The sequence below is a fragment of the Oncorhynchus nerka genome, linkage group LG5 (genome assembly GCF_034236695.1).
Source record: "Oncorhynchus nerka isolate Pitt River linkage group LG5, Oner_Uvic_2.0, whole genome shotgun sequence".
Lineage (NCBI taxonomy): Eukaryota > Metazoa > Chordata > Actinopteri > Salmoniformes > Salmonidae > Oncorhynchus > Oncorhynchus nerka.
The window spans coordinates 61,300,641-61,319,633 of NC_088400.1; the positions used below are offsets into that span (position 1 = coordinate 61,300,641).

Below are 18,993 nucleotides of genomic sequence, written 5' to 3' on the forward strand. Positions count from 1 at the left end.
TGTAATTTTTCTGTCATGAATCGACACCAACAATAGCTTCTTATGATGATATAACAACGTTTATTAACGAAACTGTCAAACACACTAACTACATTGTCTCTTCTGAGAGTTTGTCCAGACATTTTTAGATAGACTCAATGTATTGTCTAGATAATCTTATCTAGTACTTTGTGCCAAAGTAACACTGACACAAATGTATAAGTTATACGAACATACAGATGTCAGTCAAATCGACTAAAATCCTAGTAATTACCACCCAAGCCTAATGAAAAGGGTTATACTGGGATATTTTGAAATACCCACGGTATGATTTTTCAATACTTAGATATATATTTTTCACTCAGTGGCCAATTTATTAGGTACACCCGTCTACTACTGGGTCAGACCCCCCTTTTCCAGAACAGTCCGAATTCTTCGGACATTGGAAACTTTGCTCAATTAGTATCAAAAGACTTAACGTGTGCCAGGAACACATTCCCCACACCATTTCAACACCGCCACCAGCCTGTACCGTTGACACAAGGCAGGATGGGGCAATGGACGCATGCCGTTTACACCAAATCCTTTCTCTACCATTGGACCAGGCAATGTTTTTCCACTCCTCAATGATCTAGTGTTGGTGATAGTGTGCCCATTGGAGCCACTTCTTTTTTTAAGCTGATAGGAGTGGAACCCAGGTGTGGTCGTCTGCTGCAATAACCCATCTGTGTCAAGGACCGACAAGTTGTGTGTTCCGAGATGCCATTCTGCACACCGCTGTTGTACTGTGCCGTTATTTGCCTGTTTGTGGCCCCCTGTTAGCTTGCATGATTCTTACCATTCTCATTCGGCCTCATCAACTAGCTGTTTTCGCTCATAGGACTACCGCGGACTGGATGTTTTTTTGACAGTCTCACCATTCTCGGTAACCCTAGTCACTGCGGTTTCTGAGATACTGGACTCTGCCCGCCTGGCACCGACGATCATACCACGCTCAGAGTCTCTTGGGTCAATTGCTTTGCCCATTCTAACGTTCAATCGAACAGTAACTGGATGCCGGTCTGCCTGCTTTATATAGCAAGCCATGGCCACGTGAATTACTGTCTGTAGAAGTTAACCATTTTTGTGAATGGGGTGGTGTACCTAATTAAACTGGACACTGAGTGCAGTCATCCTGCAGTCGTCTTGTGCACTAGGTTAATAGATAAAGCAGATCGTGTTCTTCATTTCGCCTGTTTTGTGTTTTTCATTATGAAGCACTTCCCCAAAGCAGCTGATTGAGCCAATCATGGTATTGTTACGACCCTGGGTTTATAAGCGCGGAAATCGACCCTGCCGCACGAGCATGCTTTTGCGGCACAGTCGAGAGCGTGCCGGACCTCGGGCTCGAAGGTCGAGAGTTCGAGACCTGCTCCCTGCTGTTTCATTACAGTATGTTTGTTTACAAAGAGCACACAGAGTTAACGGAAGCTTCCGTGACGACTGTCCAGCGCAAGAGAGGTGAAGTTCAAGTTACGCTTGAAATTCACAACTGTTTGCCAGCTAAATATCTTATAGCTAGCTATACGTTTAACTTTTAATTCGCTCCAACTCAGGGATCCAGCTATGTATCCTTCACTCACGCCGCCAAACTTACCCTAGTAAAACTGACTATCCTACCGATCCTCGACTTCGGCGATGTCATCTACAAAATTGCTTCCAACACTCTACTCAGCAAACTGGATGCAGTTTATCACAGTGCCATCAGTTTTGTCACTAAAGCACCTTATACCACCCACCACTGCGACTTGTATGCTCTAGTCGGCTGACATATTCGTCGCCAGACCCACTGGCTCCAGGTCATCTACAAGTCCATGCTAGGTAAAGCTCCGCCTTATCTCAGTTCACTGGTCACGATGGCAACACCCATCCGTAGCACGCGCTCCAGCAGGTGTATCTCACTGATCATCCCTAAAGCCAACACCTCATTTGGCCACCTTTCGTTCCAGTTCTCTGCTGCCTGTGACTGGAACGAATTGCAAAAATCGCTGAAGTTGGAGACTTTTATCTCCCTCACCAACTTCAAACATCTGCTATCTGAGCAGCTAACCGATCGCTGCAGCTGTACATAGTCTATCGTCAAATAGCCCACCCATTTTTACCTACCTCATCCCCATACTGTATTTATTTATTTATTTACTTTTCTGCTCTTTTGCACACCAATATCTCTACCTGTACATGACCATCTGATCATTTATCACTCCAGTGTTAATCTGCAAAATTGTAATTATTTGCCTACCTCATGCCTTTTGCACACATTGTATATAGACTCCCCTTTTTTTTCTTCCTATTGTGTTATTGACTTGTTAATTGTTTACTCCATGTGTAACTCTGTTGTCTGCTCACACTGCTATGCTTTATCTTGGCCAGGTCGCAGTTGCAAATGAGAACTTGTTCTCAACTAGCCTAACTGGTTAAATAAAGGTAAAATAAAAATATTTGGTTCGCTAACTTGCTAGCTAAGTGGCTAGCCTGCAAGATCAAGCTTCTTGGTTACAGCAGAGATGATAAATCCCCTCCTGGATCAAGAACCCTGCTGTCTAATATTGGTTTTGTGCGTGCAACAAACCATTTAAAATAGTTGAACAGCTTTATGAGCTGGGGTGTCTGTCCTTGCAATTTGTTTATGTTGACTTGCACTTGTTAACAATTAGCAAGCGTCCGCTATGGGAATACGATAGTACTCTGTGGTGCACATCGACTTTCTGAGTTTGTTTTTGTTACGGAATGCCTCTCTCACCCCCCCCCCCCCCCAGGAAAGAGATCTCCAAGATCATGTCGAGCTCCTACCTGCGAGGCCTCAACATGGCCTCCTTCTTTGCGGCCAGTAAGATCATAGTCTTCATCACCTTCACCGTCTACGTCATCCTGGGGAACACCATCTCAGCCAGCCGGGTGTTTGTGACCGTGTCTTTGTACAGTGCTGTCCGCCTCACCGTCACCCTCTTCTTCCCCTCGGCTGTAGAGAAACTGTCTGAGACGCGCATCAGCGTCCGTAGGATCAAGGTATTACAATACATGTGAACTTCTTAAATGGTTGCATTCTCCAAAGGAGTTTTAGTGTTTATTTGTGCTATCATATGGTAATGTTTTCCTGGGAAGCACACAGTATCTGTATAGTTAATCCAAGGTAGAGATGCTATGACACATCGTCCCTTAAAAAGAATCCATGTGAAATGAGGATCTAAGCGCTGCTGCGGATATGAATCCCATTCTTGCCCAGTTGCTCTGGTTATTGTGCATTTACTTTATGCATTATCTCTGACAGATATGTATTATCTCTTGATGTGTGAACCATGCAATACCAGAGCTCTCCTGAAGTTGTGCAAGGCTAGTCTTCTGCACGTGTTGGCTTCCGACAGAGCAGGTGTCGTCTGCGCTGGGTTCCTTTTTTTAGTTAATTTTAGATGAGCTGTCCTGACAGTTGCCTGGATGCCAATGTGAAACACAAGGCCCAGCTCTGGCTGATCCCCTAAGACTCGTTATGTAATCATGTCACATTATCATGCTTTATGATCAGTGACTGTAAAATCACCATGGGACTTATCTGAGCCACAGCCAGACTTTTCATTACTGTATGTCATCTGATTGTTCAAAGCCAGGGACGTAAACAGGCATCATTGCAGTCAAGATCCTCAAGTTGTTGAATGTGTCATCTCGATCCAACACGATTGTAAACAAAGTCTCGGGTCCATCTCGATGTGGTAGTTTTGTTAACATAAGGAGACATGGCTGTATATCACTGTTGAACTCTTGGTGAACTATTGTTTCCACTCAGACTTTTCTCCTGTTGGATGAGATTGTGAAAAGCAACCATGGATTTCTCCAGGAGGAGAAGCAAGAGCCCTCTGTGGAAATCCAGGACCTGATTTGCTACTGGGACAAGGTGAATGTTCAACTACTGCCACCCAGACTCCTAGATAAACCTACAGTACTGTTTACTGCTATCACAAACACCTTTGTTACAGCTTGATGCTACGTGTGTGTGTGTGTGTGTGTGTACAGTGAGCTCAAAGTATTGAGACAGAGACAATTTGATTGTTTTTGCTCTCTAATCCAGCACCTTGGATTTGAAATTATACAATGACGGACGTTAAAGTACAGACTGTCAGCTTTAATTTCAGGGTATTTTCATCCATATCGGGTGAACCGCTTAGAAATTACAGCACTTTTTGTTCATAGTCCTCCCATTTTAGGGGACCAAAAGTGTTTATAAACAAATTCACTTGTGTATTAAACTTGTGAGTCTACAAACATTTTGGATGCATTTGCTGTTTGTTTTGGTTGTTTAAAGATTATTTTTTGCCCAATAGAAATGAATGGTAAATAATGTCACTTGTTTCTAAACACTTCTACATTAATGTGGATGCTACCATGATTATGGATAGTCCTGAATGATTTGTGAGAAAGGTAGCTCATACCCCCCCCCCAAGACATGCTAACCTCTCACCATTACAATAACAAGGCAGGTTAGCATTTGTGTATTTATGCATTTTGGTGCTCACTCTTTTATAATAAAGTGTAACCTGAAATGACCCCTCTCTCGCTCTGTACAGTGTCAGGACGCCCCATCTCTCCAGAACCTGTCACTCACAGTAAAGTCAGAGCAGCTCGTCGCTGTCATTGGTCCTGTGGGGGCTGGAAAGGTCAGAGGTCATGTTTCTTAGCTTGGTGTGGCAGCCTATTGCATCACTGTATGAGGACCGCCAACGTAGCGGGGAAGTAAGCCAACTGGAATATTTATTTAGCTACAATGTGAATCAGATACCGGTTTTGCAGGATGTGTAAACATTGAGGTTTTCTCCTCTTACTGTGACATAGTGCCTGCCTTTGTGTACACTTGAGTGTACAAAACATTATGAATTCCTGCTCTTTCCATGACAGACTGGCCAGGTGAATTCAGGTCAATGCTATGATGCCTTATTGATGTCACTTGTTAAATCCAACTCAATATTGGGAAGGTGTTCCTAATGTTTTGTACACTCAGTGTATGTTCTTATCAAGCTCACCTGTTCCCCCTTCACATTTCCCACAGTCCTCTCTGCTCAGCTCCATCCTGGGGGAGCTGCCTCACGACAAGGGGGTGTTGAAGGTCAAAGGTCAGCTGACCTACGCCTCCCAGCAGCCCTGGGTGTTCCCTGGAACCATCCGCAGCAACATCCTGTTTGGCAAAGAGCTCCATCCTCAGAAGTATGAGAAGGTCCTGAGAGCCTGCGCCCTCAAGAGGGTAAGACACACTGAATGGAGCTCTCATATTTAATGCTGGGAGACTGCTAAATGCAAGGATTGGTGAAGCTCCATTGTGAACGTTGGATCTCTTGAACTTTTGACTGCAAAGAGCACCAACACCTTGGGCTCTAGGTGGTACGCCTTTCATCACTCGTACATGAACACATACAAGCTCTGTCCCCTCTGTCCTATTGAACACATACAAGCTCTGTCCTATTGAACACATACACGCTCTGTCCTATTGAACACATACACGCTCTGTCCTATTGAACACATACAAGCTCTGTCCTATTGAACACATACAAGCTCTGTCCTATTGAACACATACACGCTCTGTCCTATTGAACACATACACGCTCTGTCCTATTGAACACATACACGCTCTGTCCTATTGAACACATACACGCTCTGTCCTATTGAACACATACACGCTCTGTCCTATTGAACACATACACGCTCTGTCCTATTGAACACATACACGCTCTGTCCTATTGAACACAATGTGAGATTCTGATGGTTGTGGGTCCTGTTAACCCCTGTCGTCTCGGTTGTCCCTTCTGTGTTTAGGACATGGAGCTGCTGCCAGACGGGGACCTGACATTGATAGGGGACAGAGGAGCAACCCTCAGTGGGGGACAGAAAGCTAGAGTGAACCTGGCCCGGTAAGACCACAGCTCCACTCCATACCAGAGTAGAAATGAGTTGAGGTACATTCTATAGATGAATATCCTCCAGTCTCTATCTGAAAGCCTTGTTGTGTCTCAGGGCTGTGTACCAGGATGCTGATATCTACCTGCTGGACGACCCTCTAAGTGCTGTGGATGCTGAGGTCGGGAGACACCTGTTTGAACAGTGAGTGAACCACCATTTCAGCTAAACACGTTTTATTTTTACTTTTTACAACTGAATAGAGTGATGCAATAGAATAATCCACTGATAGGACTTTGCTCTCAGTACACCGTCTCAACATGACTGTAAAACAGCAAAACAATAGAAAACACAACTGGCTGGGCACACACTGGTTGTTTCCACGTCATTTCAATGAAATGACGTTGAACCAATGTTGAATTGATGTCTGTGCGAGCTCATCCATTTTTGCAGCAGCAGGACTCTCCTTGTCCTTTTATAAGGGATCACAGGGATTGCCACAGGGTAGCTCACCAAGTCTAAACATTGGCTAAGCAAGGAAATGACCTCATTAAACATGAGCAAAGTGTTCCTCTCTTACTGAAGTATGTAATACAGTGGATGAGCTACTGACTTACTGAAGCATAAACTGGAATGTGTACGGTACTTCCACTATTGTTCTGGGGCGTTATGAAGCATTCTGTTCCTGCTCCTGTCCCCCAGTCCTTTGTTGATTTATCTGGCAGAGTAGCGGAAAGCCTGGAGTGCTCTATTCCTACCTCCCTGAGGTCTCCAGCAAAGCAGCCCTAGCCTCTGGAAGGCAGGAAAAGGAGTGGTGCTGCTGCCACTCTCAGGCACACAATGGCAACAGGGCCCTACTCTACCTCTTCCTGTCACATGACATGGTCCCCTGAAAGTGTATTTTGTGGTATCGTGGTATCCAATTGTTTAGTAGCTACAATCTTGTCTCATCGCTACAACTCCCGTACGGGCTCAGGAGAGACGAAGGTCGAAAGCCATGCGTCCTCCGAAACACAACCCAACCAAGCCGCACTGCTTCTTAACACAGCACGCCTCCAACCCGGAAGCCAGCTGCACCAATATGTCGGAGGAAACACTGTGGTTAGCGCGCACTGCGCCCGGCCCGCCACAGGAGTCGCTGGTGCGCGATGAGACAAGGATATCCCTACCGGCCAAACCCTCCCTAACCCGGACGACGAATAGAGTCTGGTGGCACAGCTAGCTCTGCGATGCAGTGCCCTAGACCACTGCGCCACCCGGGAGGCCCTATTAGTTGTATTTTCCACGTAATATTACGCGGATCACGCAACCTCATAGACTAACTGTAATTATGATCCACGCCACAAAAAATTCAAGTATAATCAAAAATGAACATCATCAGCATTAAATGGAGTCGGGAGTTTAGAAAACTAGCGAACAGCTTTCAGATTCCCTTTGCGGTAGTCTACTTCCACGCTTATAAACCAGTTTGAGGTCTGTCGATGTGTTAATTTTGTTTAAAAAAAAAAGTTTTTGCTTTTAGTGTTGATTAGGATCCGTGTCTGAAAAGCCTATAATTGTGAGCTGGCCCTAGTGATTGTCACCGATCAAACAGGGCCAATCTCCAATTTGCCCACATGAGTCTGGTACTCTGAAAAGTTGGACAGGGTTGGCAGGTCTGCTGTCATCTCAGACTGTCTCCATGTGTTTGTATGTCCAGGTGTATCTGTGGTATTCTGAAGAATAAGCCCCGCATCCTGGTCACCCACCAGTTGCAGTACCTCCAAGCAGCCAACCAGATCCTCGTCCTCAAGGAGGTGTGTTCCTGGCAGGGTTTAACATTCTACACATGCTTTAAGACTGCATAGGAGCACACATGCACTACCCTGTGCTTAAGTTAATGCAAGACCTGCACTGCAAGCAGGGGGGAGATGTTACCATGGGTTACTGTAAACACATGTAGGAACACCTGTATAATTACACACAGACAAGACTTATACATTACATACAAACTCCAAATGTTTGGTGGGGTGTGACTTTCGTGAGTCTGTTTCAGGGTCACATGGTGGCAAGGGGGACGTACAGCGAACTCCAGCGCTCTGGGGTCGACTTCACCTCCCTCCTGAAGAGGGAAGAGGAGGGGCCACAAGCCCCAGGGGCGGAGACTGAAAGCCGCTCGCCACGCAGCCGCACCCTCTCGCAGAATTCCGTGGTCTCCCACACCTCCTCCACACGTTCTGTTAAAGATGGAACTGAACAGCTTCCGGTGGGTCCCGCCCACTTCCAGTCCTTTGATACAGTCACCAGGAGCATTTTCACTCTGTGTCCCTGATTATATTTTGTAGCAAAGCAGTGAGTGAAGAAAAAGTTACCTGTGTTTACTCTTTTTGTCCACAAGAAGGCAGTGCGTACAAACCTTTAGTAGAAGTTTGCCAGACACAGCGAATTCCATCATACGTAATATCTCAGACAGCACTGACAAGATTTTGACGACACTTGGGTGAATGATGTCTTGCCATAGAGATTCAGCATTTACACAATTTGGCCCAAGGCAGTATCTATAATAATAGACTGAAATTATTTAGTCATAGGCTATAACTCAATTTTCCCGAGAGGGAAGGGGGGGGGCACTGCATCATTCGTGGGGGACAAAGTGTTTACTGTTGCCTTGTAATTTTAGTAGAAGCTATGCAAGCCACAGCAAAGTACATGTTGTACTTTCCTTAAAAAAAAAACAAGTTCATTTGTATCTTGTTGACATGCTCAGATTCCCCAACACAGGGGTTGTGTAAGTTCTCAACTTCCCTCGTGCTTGAACCTCTGCAGAGGTTCTCCTACACAGAGTGCACAGAATGACTCACTTAACATTATGTTGCACAGATTTCATTTGATTTGCAGTGGCTTTAATGAATAGCCCCCAATAAATCCTATGATGTTTGTGTAATGCAGGCAGAGCCTGTCCAGACAGTAGTCGAGGAGAGCCGCTCGGAGGGGACCATCGGCGTCGGCCTCTATGTCAAGTACCTGAAGGCAGGCGCCAACATCCTGGTGTTGATAGGAGTTGTATTACTCCAGTTCCTAGCTCAGGTAATGACATCATAACCCCAGTACAACTACATGGTCAAAAACAGAAGTAGTAGTAGTAGTAGTAGTGCGTGCGGAAGAAACTCAATCTGATGACGACTTCATTAAATGATATAGGTCTACTAACATATGTTGTTGTGTGCAGGCAGCATACATTCTACAGGACTGGTGGCTGGCATATTGGTAAGACGTTTTAATTTCACTGTTCATTTCCAGTCATGCAACTGTCATGTTACCCTTTTAACATGCTGTGTTGGGACTGGCTCTGTCTCCTCTGTGATTGACAGGGCAGGAGAGCAGGAGAAGCTCAACGTTAACGGCACTGTGACCGTCCAAAATGGTGTCAACGTCACTGAAGAGCTGAGCCTGGATTTCTACCTCGGCATTTACGCAGGTGAGACACCGTGGAAACCCTACTAACCGTGGAAACCCTACTAACCGTGGAAACTCTACTAACAGTGGAAATTGTTTTGCTTCTCCTAGAATAGTGTCATGCAGGTGCTTTCTTCCTCCATAACCTTTGTGTGTCTGTCTGTGTTACAAAATGTAACATCCTAAAATGGGAAATCTGTGTTTTCAGGTTTGACTGGAGCAACTCTCATCTTTGGCTTTGCCAGGAGTCTGTTGATGTTCAATGTGCTGGTGAAAGCTGCTCAGTCTCTGCACAACCGCATGTTCAACTCTATCCTCCGGACACCTGTACGCTTCTTTGACATCAACCCAATTGGTGAGCAATAAGCCATGCGCAAACTGAAACATATAGGGAAAGAGTTTTTCTGTTGCCACAGTTTTGTGTTGAGGGATGCTGTATTTGTGTTTACTTGAGGTCAGACATAATATATCTGTAGACAAAGAAAGAAAAGTCTTTAAATTCCTGGTTGTTGTCTCCTCTTGTGTCCCAGGAAGAGTCCTCAACCGCTTCTCTAAGGACATCGGCCAACTGGACGCGGCCTTACCTTGGACCTTTGTGGACTTCATTCAGGTGAGCCACGAAACATGTTGGCCCTGCATCTTCACAAGGTATTTACTATTCGATCACCAGTTAACCTCTTCCCTCTCCTCTGGTTATTTCTTTGGGCCTGTTTTCCTGAGTAGATATTCCTGCAGATCATCGGCGTGGTCGCTGTAGCAGCCTCAGTCATCCCCTGGATCCTCATCCCATTGGTTCCTCTTGTCATCGTCTTTCTGTTCCTGAGACGCTACTTCCTGCAGACGTCACGAGATGTGAAGCGCCTGGAATCCACCAGTGAGTGCCAGTGGCTTTTTAAAAACGTTTTGATGTGTGTGTGTGCTGACAGTAATCATGTGTCTCTCTGCAGCTCGGAGTCCAGTCTTTTCCCACCTGTCCTCGTCCCTCCAAGGTCTGTGGACGATCCGGGCCTTCAGAGCCGAGGAGAGATTCCAGAACACCTTTGACACTTATCAGGATCTGCACTCAGGTGGTTCTCCTTTCAATGCTGCCTTACTTCCATTTTGTTTGTACAAGTACATTGGGTAGAATGTATACGTGTTCTTAAATATAATTCTCAGTCTAATGAATTAATAATTAAGTCCGCTCTGTTCTATAGGAATAAAACTGAATCACTGTCTCTCGTTTCTCAGAATCCTGGTTCCTGTTCCTGGTCACCTCTCGCTGGTTTGCCGTCCGCCTGGATGGCATGTGCGCCGTCTTCGTCACCATCACCGCCTTCGGCTGCCTTCTGCTCCGAGACCGTAAGAGACAACGGCACACAGAGCCAACACAATTCCAGTTAGCTGAAAGAGGCTATGAAAACTACAGCTTGTTGCCAGACCTAGAATAGAAATGATTGATTGAAGCATTGGGTCTAACTAGTGTCCTGTTTGTTTCTCTTCTGGCCTTGTTAGAGGTGGAGGCTGGATCTGTAGGCCTGGCGTTGTCCTACGCTGTGACTCTCATGGGGATGTTCCAGTGGGGGGTACGGCAGAGTGCTGAGGTGGAGAACATGGTGAGACAACCAGATATGTAGAGGAACACCTGTATTTACAATCAATCCCTTCAGAGATGCTACATGCTTTACAAACTCACCAGAGAACTTAGTCTGTAAATATGTTGATTGAGATGTGTAACCCAGTTCTCAGAACGATTAGTGGTGACTCTGAAACTGCCTCCTGGTCTATTTGGCCTTTCATCTTGTTCATGCTGGTATTCGTGCCAGGATGGAATGTTCGTCCATAACGGCTCTTTCAAGAATCCAGCCTGAGGGTTTTCGGAAGCTTCTTAATGCCGCTCTCTATTGTGCTTTTAGTTCCACAGTTAACGTACTGCACAAGTACAGTGGAATGCCTTTCTTGCAAGCTCTAAACCCAACAATGCAGTAATCAATGTAGTATTAAAAATAACAGAACAAAAACATGAGATATAGAAATAAGAACATGAGAAGTCAGTAAGCTATATTCGGGGTCAGTCAGTTCCAGTACCATATTTACAATGTGCAGGTGTACTGATGTGATAGGGGTGGGGTGACTAGGCATCAGGATGTATGATAAACAGGGTAGCAGCAGCTAATGTGACGATTGTATGTATTTGTGTGTGTGTGTGCAAATTGAGTGTGTAGAGTCCTGTGAGTGAGCATAGAGACTAAATTAATACAAGGGTAACTCAAATAGTCCATGTAGCCATTTAGTTAATTATTAGAAGTATTATGGCTTGTGGATAGAAGCTGTTCAGGAGCCTGTTGCTGTCAGACTTGATGTACTGGTACCGCTTACTGTGCAGAAGCAGACAGAACAGTCTATGGCTTGGGTAGCTGGAATCTTTAATGATTTTCTTGGCCTTCCCTTCCTGGATGGTAGTGAGCTCACCCCCAATGCTGTACTGGGCGGCTTAGAGAAGCCATGCTAGTACAAAAGCCAGGGCTGTTTGACATGGTGCTTTATTCACTGTCCTCAGATGACGTCAGTGGAGAGGGTGGTGGAGTACACAGAGCTGGAGAGTGAAGCACCCTGGGAAACCCAGAAGCGTCCTCCTCCTGAGTGGCCAAGCCAAGGCCTCATCACCTTTGACCGGGTCAGCTTCTCCTACAGCTCAGACGGACCTGTGGTCCTGAAGGACATGAAGGCCATGTTCAGGCCCAAAGAGAAGGTTGGCATCGTGGGCAGGACGGGTGCGGGGAAAAGCTCCCTGGTATCGGCGCTCTTCCGCCTGGCAGAGCCAGAGGGCAGGATCTACATCGATGGAGTTCTGACCTCCGAGATCGGCCTTCATGACCTGCGCCAGAAGATGTCCATCATACCTCAGGTAGCTACTGTTGGTGGGTCTTCTGTGGCTGCTCTGTCCCTTAGTCCTTCTGAATGTAGTAAAGGAAAGGCTTCTAGTTCAGATATGGCTCTATTAGAGTTTAATACATGTTTCTGCTTGTGGCCCCTCTGTTCTGCAGGACCCAGTGCTTTTCACAGGCACCATGAGGAAGAACCTGGACCCTTTCAGCCAGCACACAGACGAGGACCTGTGGAACGCTCTCCAAGAGGTACTGCTCCTCAGACTCCTATTGATGCAGATACAGTTTCAAGATATACTCTCACACATTTACATACAGGTTAATGGACTTTTGGTGGCATCGGGGTCTTATTCCAGTAACTGTTTTCTCTCCAGGTCCAGCTGAAGTCTGTGGTGGAGGAGCTGCCCAATAAGATGGAGACGGTTCTGGCCGAGTCAGGCTCCAACTTCAGTGTGGGTCAGAGGCAGCTGGTCTGTCTGGCCCGAGCAGTCCTGAGGAAGAACCGCATCCTCATCATCGACGAGGCCACGGCCAACGTGGACCCCAGGTACAGAGCTTCCTCTCTCACACACACGTTGCCATGGAGGACCCTCCCGACTGTCCTTTAGAGCTGAGCAGCTGACATGCTTTAATGCTGCGTTCATAGCCGCGTGGGAAGGTGGTATTTACCACTTATGACTGGGAAAAATCCACTTGAAGGCCCCTCCAACTGGTAATTACTAGTGGGGAAATTTGTCTATCATTCCTGAGCTCTGATTTTTCTCACATGCTGACCTCTGACATCCCCTAGTAAGGAAATGCTCGATAAAAGCAGCATTTTTGGCAGTTAAATGAAACCGTAAAACCATACTTTAATAAATAAATAAAAAGCAACTTACTAATATGGTTTTCGAACACTAATTTGTTTACAGGCATGATGGCTGTAATTTTAGTTTGATGCAGCCTATGGTCAATTAGCCACTCGTCTTTTCTCAATTAGTTGACTGCATCCAGCTGGTAATTACCAACTTCCCACTTGGTTATGAATGCAACACAAGACTGGGAGTTATCAAGTAGTAGAGGAAAGTGAGCGTTTCTTCCTCCCAGCTGAGTGTGTCCTCGTCTGTCTGTCCTGGCTCTGTAGAACAGACGAGCTGATCCAGAAGACAATACGAGAGAAATTCAGGGAATGCACCGTGCTCACAATCGCCCACCGCCTCAACACCATCATCGACAGCGACCGCATTCTGGTGAGAGCGCTCCACAGTTACACAATGATCACCCAACTGGGTACCTGTCTACTCTACAGTATTCTTTGTTTTATATACAGTACCGTTCAAAAGTTTGGGGGTCATTTAGAAATTATTGAAAGAAAAGCAAAAAGAATTGGTCCATCAAATTGATCAGAAAAATACAGTGTAGACATTGTTAATGTTGTAAATGTCTTTTGTAGCTGGAAACGGCAGATTTTTTTCAATGGAAAATCTACGTAGGCTTATAGTGGCCCAAACCATCACTCCTGTGTTCCAATGGCATGTTAGCTAATCCAAGTTTATCGTTTTAGAAGGTTAATTGATCATTAGAAAGCCCTTTTGCAAGTATGTTAGCACAGCTGAAAACTGTTGTCCTGACTAAAGAAGCAATAAACTGGCCTTTAGACTAGTTGAGTATGTGGATTTGTGTGCTTGATTACAGGCTCAAAATGGCCAGAAATAAACACTTTCTTCTGAAACTCATCAGTCTATTCTTGTTCTGAGGCTAATCCATGCGAGAAATTGCCAAGAAACTGAAGATCTTATACAACAGTGTGTATTACTCTGTTCACAGAACAGTGCAAACTGGCTCTAACCAGAATAGAAAGAGGAGTGGGAGGTCCCGGTGCACAACTGAGCAAGAGTAGAGTACAAGTACATTAGAGTGTAGTTTGAGAAACAGACCCCTCAAGGCCTCAACTGGCAGCTTTATTAAATAGTACCCACAAAACACCAGTCTCAACGTCAACGTCAGTGAAGAGGCGACTCCTGCATGTTGTAAATAAAGCCATATCTCAGACTGGCCAATAAAAAAAAATTTTTAAGATGGGCTAAAGAACACACACAGGACAGAGGAACTCTGCCTAGAAGGCAAGCATCCCGGAGTCAACTTTTTACTGTTGACGTTGGAACTGGTGTTTTGCGGGTACTATTTAATGAAGCTGCCAGTGGAGGACTTGTGAGGCGTCTGTTTCTCAAACTAGACACTCTAATGTACTTGTACTCTTGCTCAGTTGTACATCGGGGCCTCCCACTCTTTCTATTCTGGTTAGAGCCAGGTTGGGCTGTTCTGTGAAAGGAGACACAGCGTTGTATGAGATCTTAAGTTTTTTGGCAATTTCTCGCATGGATTAGCTTTCATTTCTCAGAACAAGAATAGTCTGAGTTTCAGAAGAAAGTGTTTGTTTCTGGCCATTTTGAGCCTGTAATCGAACCCACAAATGCTGATGCTCCAGATTCTCAACTAGTCTAAAGAAGGTCAGTTTTATTGCTTCTTTAATCAGAACAGCTTTCAGCTGTGCTAACATAATTGCAAAATGTTTTTTTTAATGATCAATTATCCTTTTAAAATGATAAACTTGGATTAGCTAACACAACGTGCCATTGGAACACAGGAGTGATGGTTGCTGAAAATGGGCCTCTGTACACCTACGTAGATATTCCATTAAAAATCAGCCGTTTCCAGCTACAATAGTCATTTACAACATTTAAATGTCTGCTCAAATTGATGTTATTTTAATGGACAAAAACAAGGACATTTCTAAGTGACCCCAAACCTTTTTGAACGGTTGTGTGCGTGTCCCCCAAGGGCTTGTCAGGTCCTTTTTGTATCCCTAATGATACACCATAGATTACTTACTATATAACTTGACTCTGTTCCCAGGTTCTAGACGCGGGTCAGATCCACGCATACGACGAGCCCCACACCCTACTTCAGAACCACGATGGTATTTTCTTCAAGATGGTCCAGCAGACAGGCAGGCAGGAGGCCGTTGACCTCCTGCAGTCAGCTAAACAGGTAAGTAGCACACTGACTCAACAGAGCATTTCTACTTTACTCTCCCACTCTGTTCTCTGACAGTGAAATAGCTTAGAAATGTTCAAAGTGACACGCTACCACACAGATGTGTGGGAGTTGTGTTCTTGTGCGTCCACCACATACCTCTGGTGTTTCGGGTTGGCATCCACTAACACCGGTTGTCTCATCTTGATTCAGGCATACAATAGCCGGAGTCGTCCCAGTACGACCAACGGCGGGGTCGGCGCAGACGGCAACTTGGTCATCTTTGAGACGGCCCTGTAAGAACCTAGAGGAGGCTTTGACTATTGTTTAAAGCCTGGAGTACTGCTCCTCGGAGTCGGCTGGCACTGCAGTCCCATGGCATTCTCCAGTCTACAGAGATCAACAGTGCCTTATCACCCAGCAAAAACTACATATTGGAAACTCCATTTGGACAGGAATCGCAACGGTTTGGTCCAGTTGGGGCTGAGTTGAGTTAAATCCACGTATGCAGTTGTAGGGATTTTTTTCCCCCAAGCTAAAAAAAAGTTGGGAAAGTACGTGGTGGGATAACACTAAATGTTAACTGTCCCTTATTTATTTATTTTATTTATCTTTATATGAACATGCAGTAGCCAATCAATCGATTTAAAGTAATAATCATCGAGACCCATGACAATTGATTGTATAATCGTGACTTGACTGATATTTGAGACAGACTTGCGTATACAATTTTCAAGGGCCAACATTTGAGGACTCTTTCCTTAGATTCATATGTGGCCAATTAATATCCGATTTGAAAGTAAATACTACGTAATGTAGTTTAGTGCTTTCATTTTTTGCAGCAGTTTTATTTGAATAATTTCTATATAAATCATATTTATTATAAATATCATTTGTATTCAAAGTAAAAACAAGTTATTTAGCCATACCAAATCAATCTCATATAAAGTGTCATTTTTTGTTGTTTCATACCAGTGATGTAAACATTTTTTTTATAGACAACTTATTTGCACCAGCAGCTCCAAAATATATTTACTGTATCTGCTGTAGCCACTGCATCAATGTACCAAATAGGGTTTGCGAATGTCTTCTGAAACTCAATACTCAGGTAGTTTGAATATGAATCCCACTAAATATTTAGTCAAAAGGGCAATTTCCTAGGCAACAATGTTGCAAATACTGTCTGGGAGTGGCCTGAGTGGGAGGGGAAAACTGACAATTGGCTTATTGGCGGAGAGGTTTGGAACACTCTTTCTTATTGGTCTATTAACTCATTTACCGCATGGTGATGTCACCATGGAAGGCCAAAACTCTATCCCAAAATTGCCTGAAATTTCAGCCTGTCTTTTCAAACAGCTCTTACACTACAAGGGCATCATCAATTTCATAGTATTACTCCAATAGTGTGGAGAGGTATATGAAACACAGGAAAATCAAGTTTGACTGCACTGGGTTAAGAAATGGTTAGTCATGTAGATTAGAAATGTGATTAGTGAGGAATGTTGGGTAAGGTTGAAAAACAAGTCGCGCACCGGATTCGAACTGGCAACCTAACCTAGGAAAATCACTTTTGGCTGCACTGGGACTTGAAATGGTGTATACGGGAGCTTTTGTAGCTTGTAATTGACTGTATGTGCCTTTTTATATTCACATTGATCCTCATCGTCAGGTCTTGTCAGATGAGTTTACATGAATGAATATCACTTCTATTTCTGAGAGTGATTTTAAAGGCTAGATACAATCTGTAGCACAGAATATCCCCAGTATAGTATGATTGAAATGTAAAGGTCATTTCTGATTAAGCTGATGTGGTGTTTACATTGAATAGAGTCCCCACGCACGCTGGAAAATTGAAAGGCAATTGCGCTATAGTGTGGAACTAACGCCATACGGATTAAATAAAGCCCCTAATCAATTTGTTTTATACCATTTTTAAATCTGCTCATTTCACTATTGCAACTGTTGACATGTTTGTAAGGAAAGTCACAGGACTGATGAATGTGGTTTTCCTTATTAGATGTTGTTCTGTCAAGGGTGGAAACAAAGGTGATTATTTAAGTTCAGGAATAAGGGTTGGGTTAGAACCTCTGGCATCAACAAGATTAGATCCGGTGACCTGATCCCTGTACCGAGTCCACGGTGCCACTGGGGAGACCACCACACTGGTTGTTTCACATATTTAAAGCTGTTGAGTCCGTTAGTAATGTAGTTCAGAAATGTGAGGAATGTTGGAAGGTACACTGCTCAAAAAAAGTAAAGGGAACACTAAAATAACACATCCTAGATCTGAATGAATGAAATATTCTTATTAAATACTTTTTCTTTACATAGTTGAATGTGATAACAACAAAATCACACAAAAATTATCAATGGAAATCAAATTTATCAACCCATGGAGGTCTGGATTAGGAGTCACACTCAAAATTAAAGTGGAAAACCACACTACAGGCTGATCCAACTTTGATGTAATGTCCTTAAAACAATCAAAATGAGACTCAGTAGTGTGTGTGTGTGGCCTCCACGTGCCTGTATGACCTCCCTACAACGCCTGGGCATGCTCCTGATGAGGTGGTGGATGGTCTCCTGAGGGATCTCCTCCCAGACCTGGACTAAAGCATCCGCCAACTCCTGGACAGTCCGTGGTGCAATGTGGCGTTGTTGGATGGAGCGAGACATGATGTCCCAAATGTGCTCAATTGGATTCAGGTCTGGGGAACGGGCGGGCCAGTCCATAGCATCAATACCTTCCTCTTGCAGGAACTGCTGACACACTCCAGCCACATGAGGTCTAGCATTGTCTTGCATTAGGAGGAACCCAGGGCCAACCGCACCAGCATATGGTCTCACAAGGGGTCTGAGGATCTCATCTCGGTACCTAATGGCAGTCAGGCTACCTCTGGCGAGCACATGGAGGGCTGTGCGGCCCCCCAAAGAAATGCTATCCCACACCATGACTGACCCACCGCCAAACCTTTCATGTTGGAGGATGTTGCAGGCAGCAGAACGTTCTCCACGGCGTCTCCAGACTGTCACGTCTGTCACATGTGCTCAGTGTGAACCTGCTTTCATCTGTGAAGAGCACAGGGCGCCAGTGGCGAATTTGCCAATCTTGGTGTTCTCTGGCAAATGTCAAACGTCCTGCACGGTGTAGGGCTGTAAGCACAACCCCCACCTGTGGACGTCGGGCCCTCATACCACCCTCATGGAGTCTGTTTCTGACCGTTTGAGCAGACACATGCACATTTGTGGCCTGTTGGAGGTCATTTTGCAGGGCTCTGGCAGTGCTCCTCCTTGCACAAAGGCAGAGGTAGTGGTCCTGCTGCTGGGTTGTTGCCCTCCTATGGCCTCCTCCACGTCTCCTGATGTACTGGCCTGTCTCCTGGTAGCGCCTCCATGCTCTGGACACTACGCTGACAGACCCCACAAACCTTCTTGCCACAGCTCGCATTGATGTTCCATCCTGGATGAGCTGCACTACCTGAGCCACTTGTGTTGGTTGTAGACTCCATCTCATGCTACCACTAGATTGAAAGCACCGCCAGCATTCAAAATTGACCAAAACATCAGCCAGGAAGCATAGGAACTGAGAAGTGGTCTGTGGTCACCACCTGCAGAACCACTCCTTTATTGGGGGCGTCTTGCTAATTGCCTATAATTTCCACCTGTTGTCTATTCCATTTGCACAACAGCATGTGAAATGTATTGTCAATCAGTGTTGCTTCCTAAGTGGACAGTTTGATCTCACAGAAGTGTGATTGACTTGGAGTTACATTGTGTTGTT

General features: G+C 45.0%; 1 protein-coding gene across 2 annotated transcripts in view; it reads left to right on the forward strand.

The window, feature by feature from the left end:
* The window catches only part of LOC115129769 (ATP-binding cassette sub-family C member 4-like), a 28,513-nt gene extending 11,377 nt beyond the window's left edge, over positions 1-17,136 (forward strand). For both annotated transcript variants that reach the window (XM_029660470.2, XM_029660471.2), the window contains 23 exons: positions 2,775-3,024; positions 3,797-3,904; positions 4,575-4,664; positions 5,054-5,245; positions 5,815-5,909; positions 6,013-6,099; positions 7,595-7,691; positions 7,931-8,140; positions 8,824-8,961; positions 9,104-9,141; positions 9,246-9,352; positions 9,539-9,685; positions 9,861-9,940; positions 10,054-10,204; positions 10,278-10,397; positions 10,561-10,671; positions 10,825-10,925; positions 11,870-12,217; positions 12,357-12,446; positions 12,572-12,744; positions 13,321-13,426; positions 15,093-15,227; positions 15,426-17,136. In XM_029660470.2, coding sequence (XP_029516330.2) covers positions 2,775-3,024; positions 3,797-3,904; positions 4,575-4,664; positions 5,054-5,245; positions 5,815-5,909; positions 6,013-6,099; positions 7,595-7,691; positions 7,931-8,140; positions 8,824-8,961; positions 9,104-9,141; positions 9,246-9,352; positions 9,539-9,685; positions 9,861-9,940; positions 10,054-10,204; positions 10,278-10,397; positions 10,561-10,671; positions 10,825-10,925; positions 11,870-12,217; positions 12,357-12,446; positions 12,572-12,744; positions 13,321-13,426; positions 15,093-15,227; positions 15,426-15,512 — 3,061 coding nt within the window. In that variant the 3' untranslated portion in view covers positions 15,513-17,136. The remainder of the gene's footprint in view (positions 1-2,774; positions 3,025-3,796; positions 3,905-4,574; positions 4,665-5,053; positions 5,246-5,814; positions 5,910-6,012; positions 6,100-7,594; positions 7,692-7,930; positions 8,141-8,823; positions 8,962-9,103; positions 9,142-9,245; positions 9,353-9,538; positions 9,686-9,860; positions 9,941-10,053; positions 10,205-10,277; positions 10,398-10,560; positions 10,672-10,824; positions 10,926-11,869; positions 12,218-12,356; positions 12,447-12,571; positions 12,745-13,320; positions 13,427-15,092; positions 15,228-15,425) is intronic.
* Positions 17,137-18,993: the final 1,857 nt, after the last annotated feature.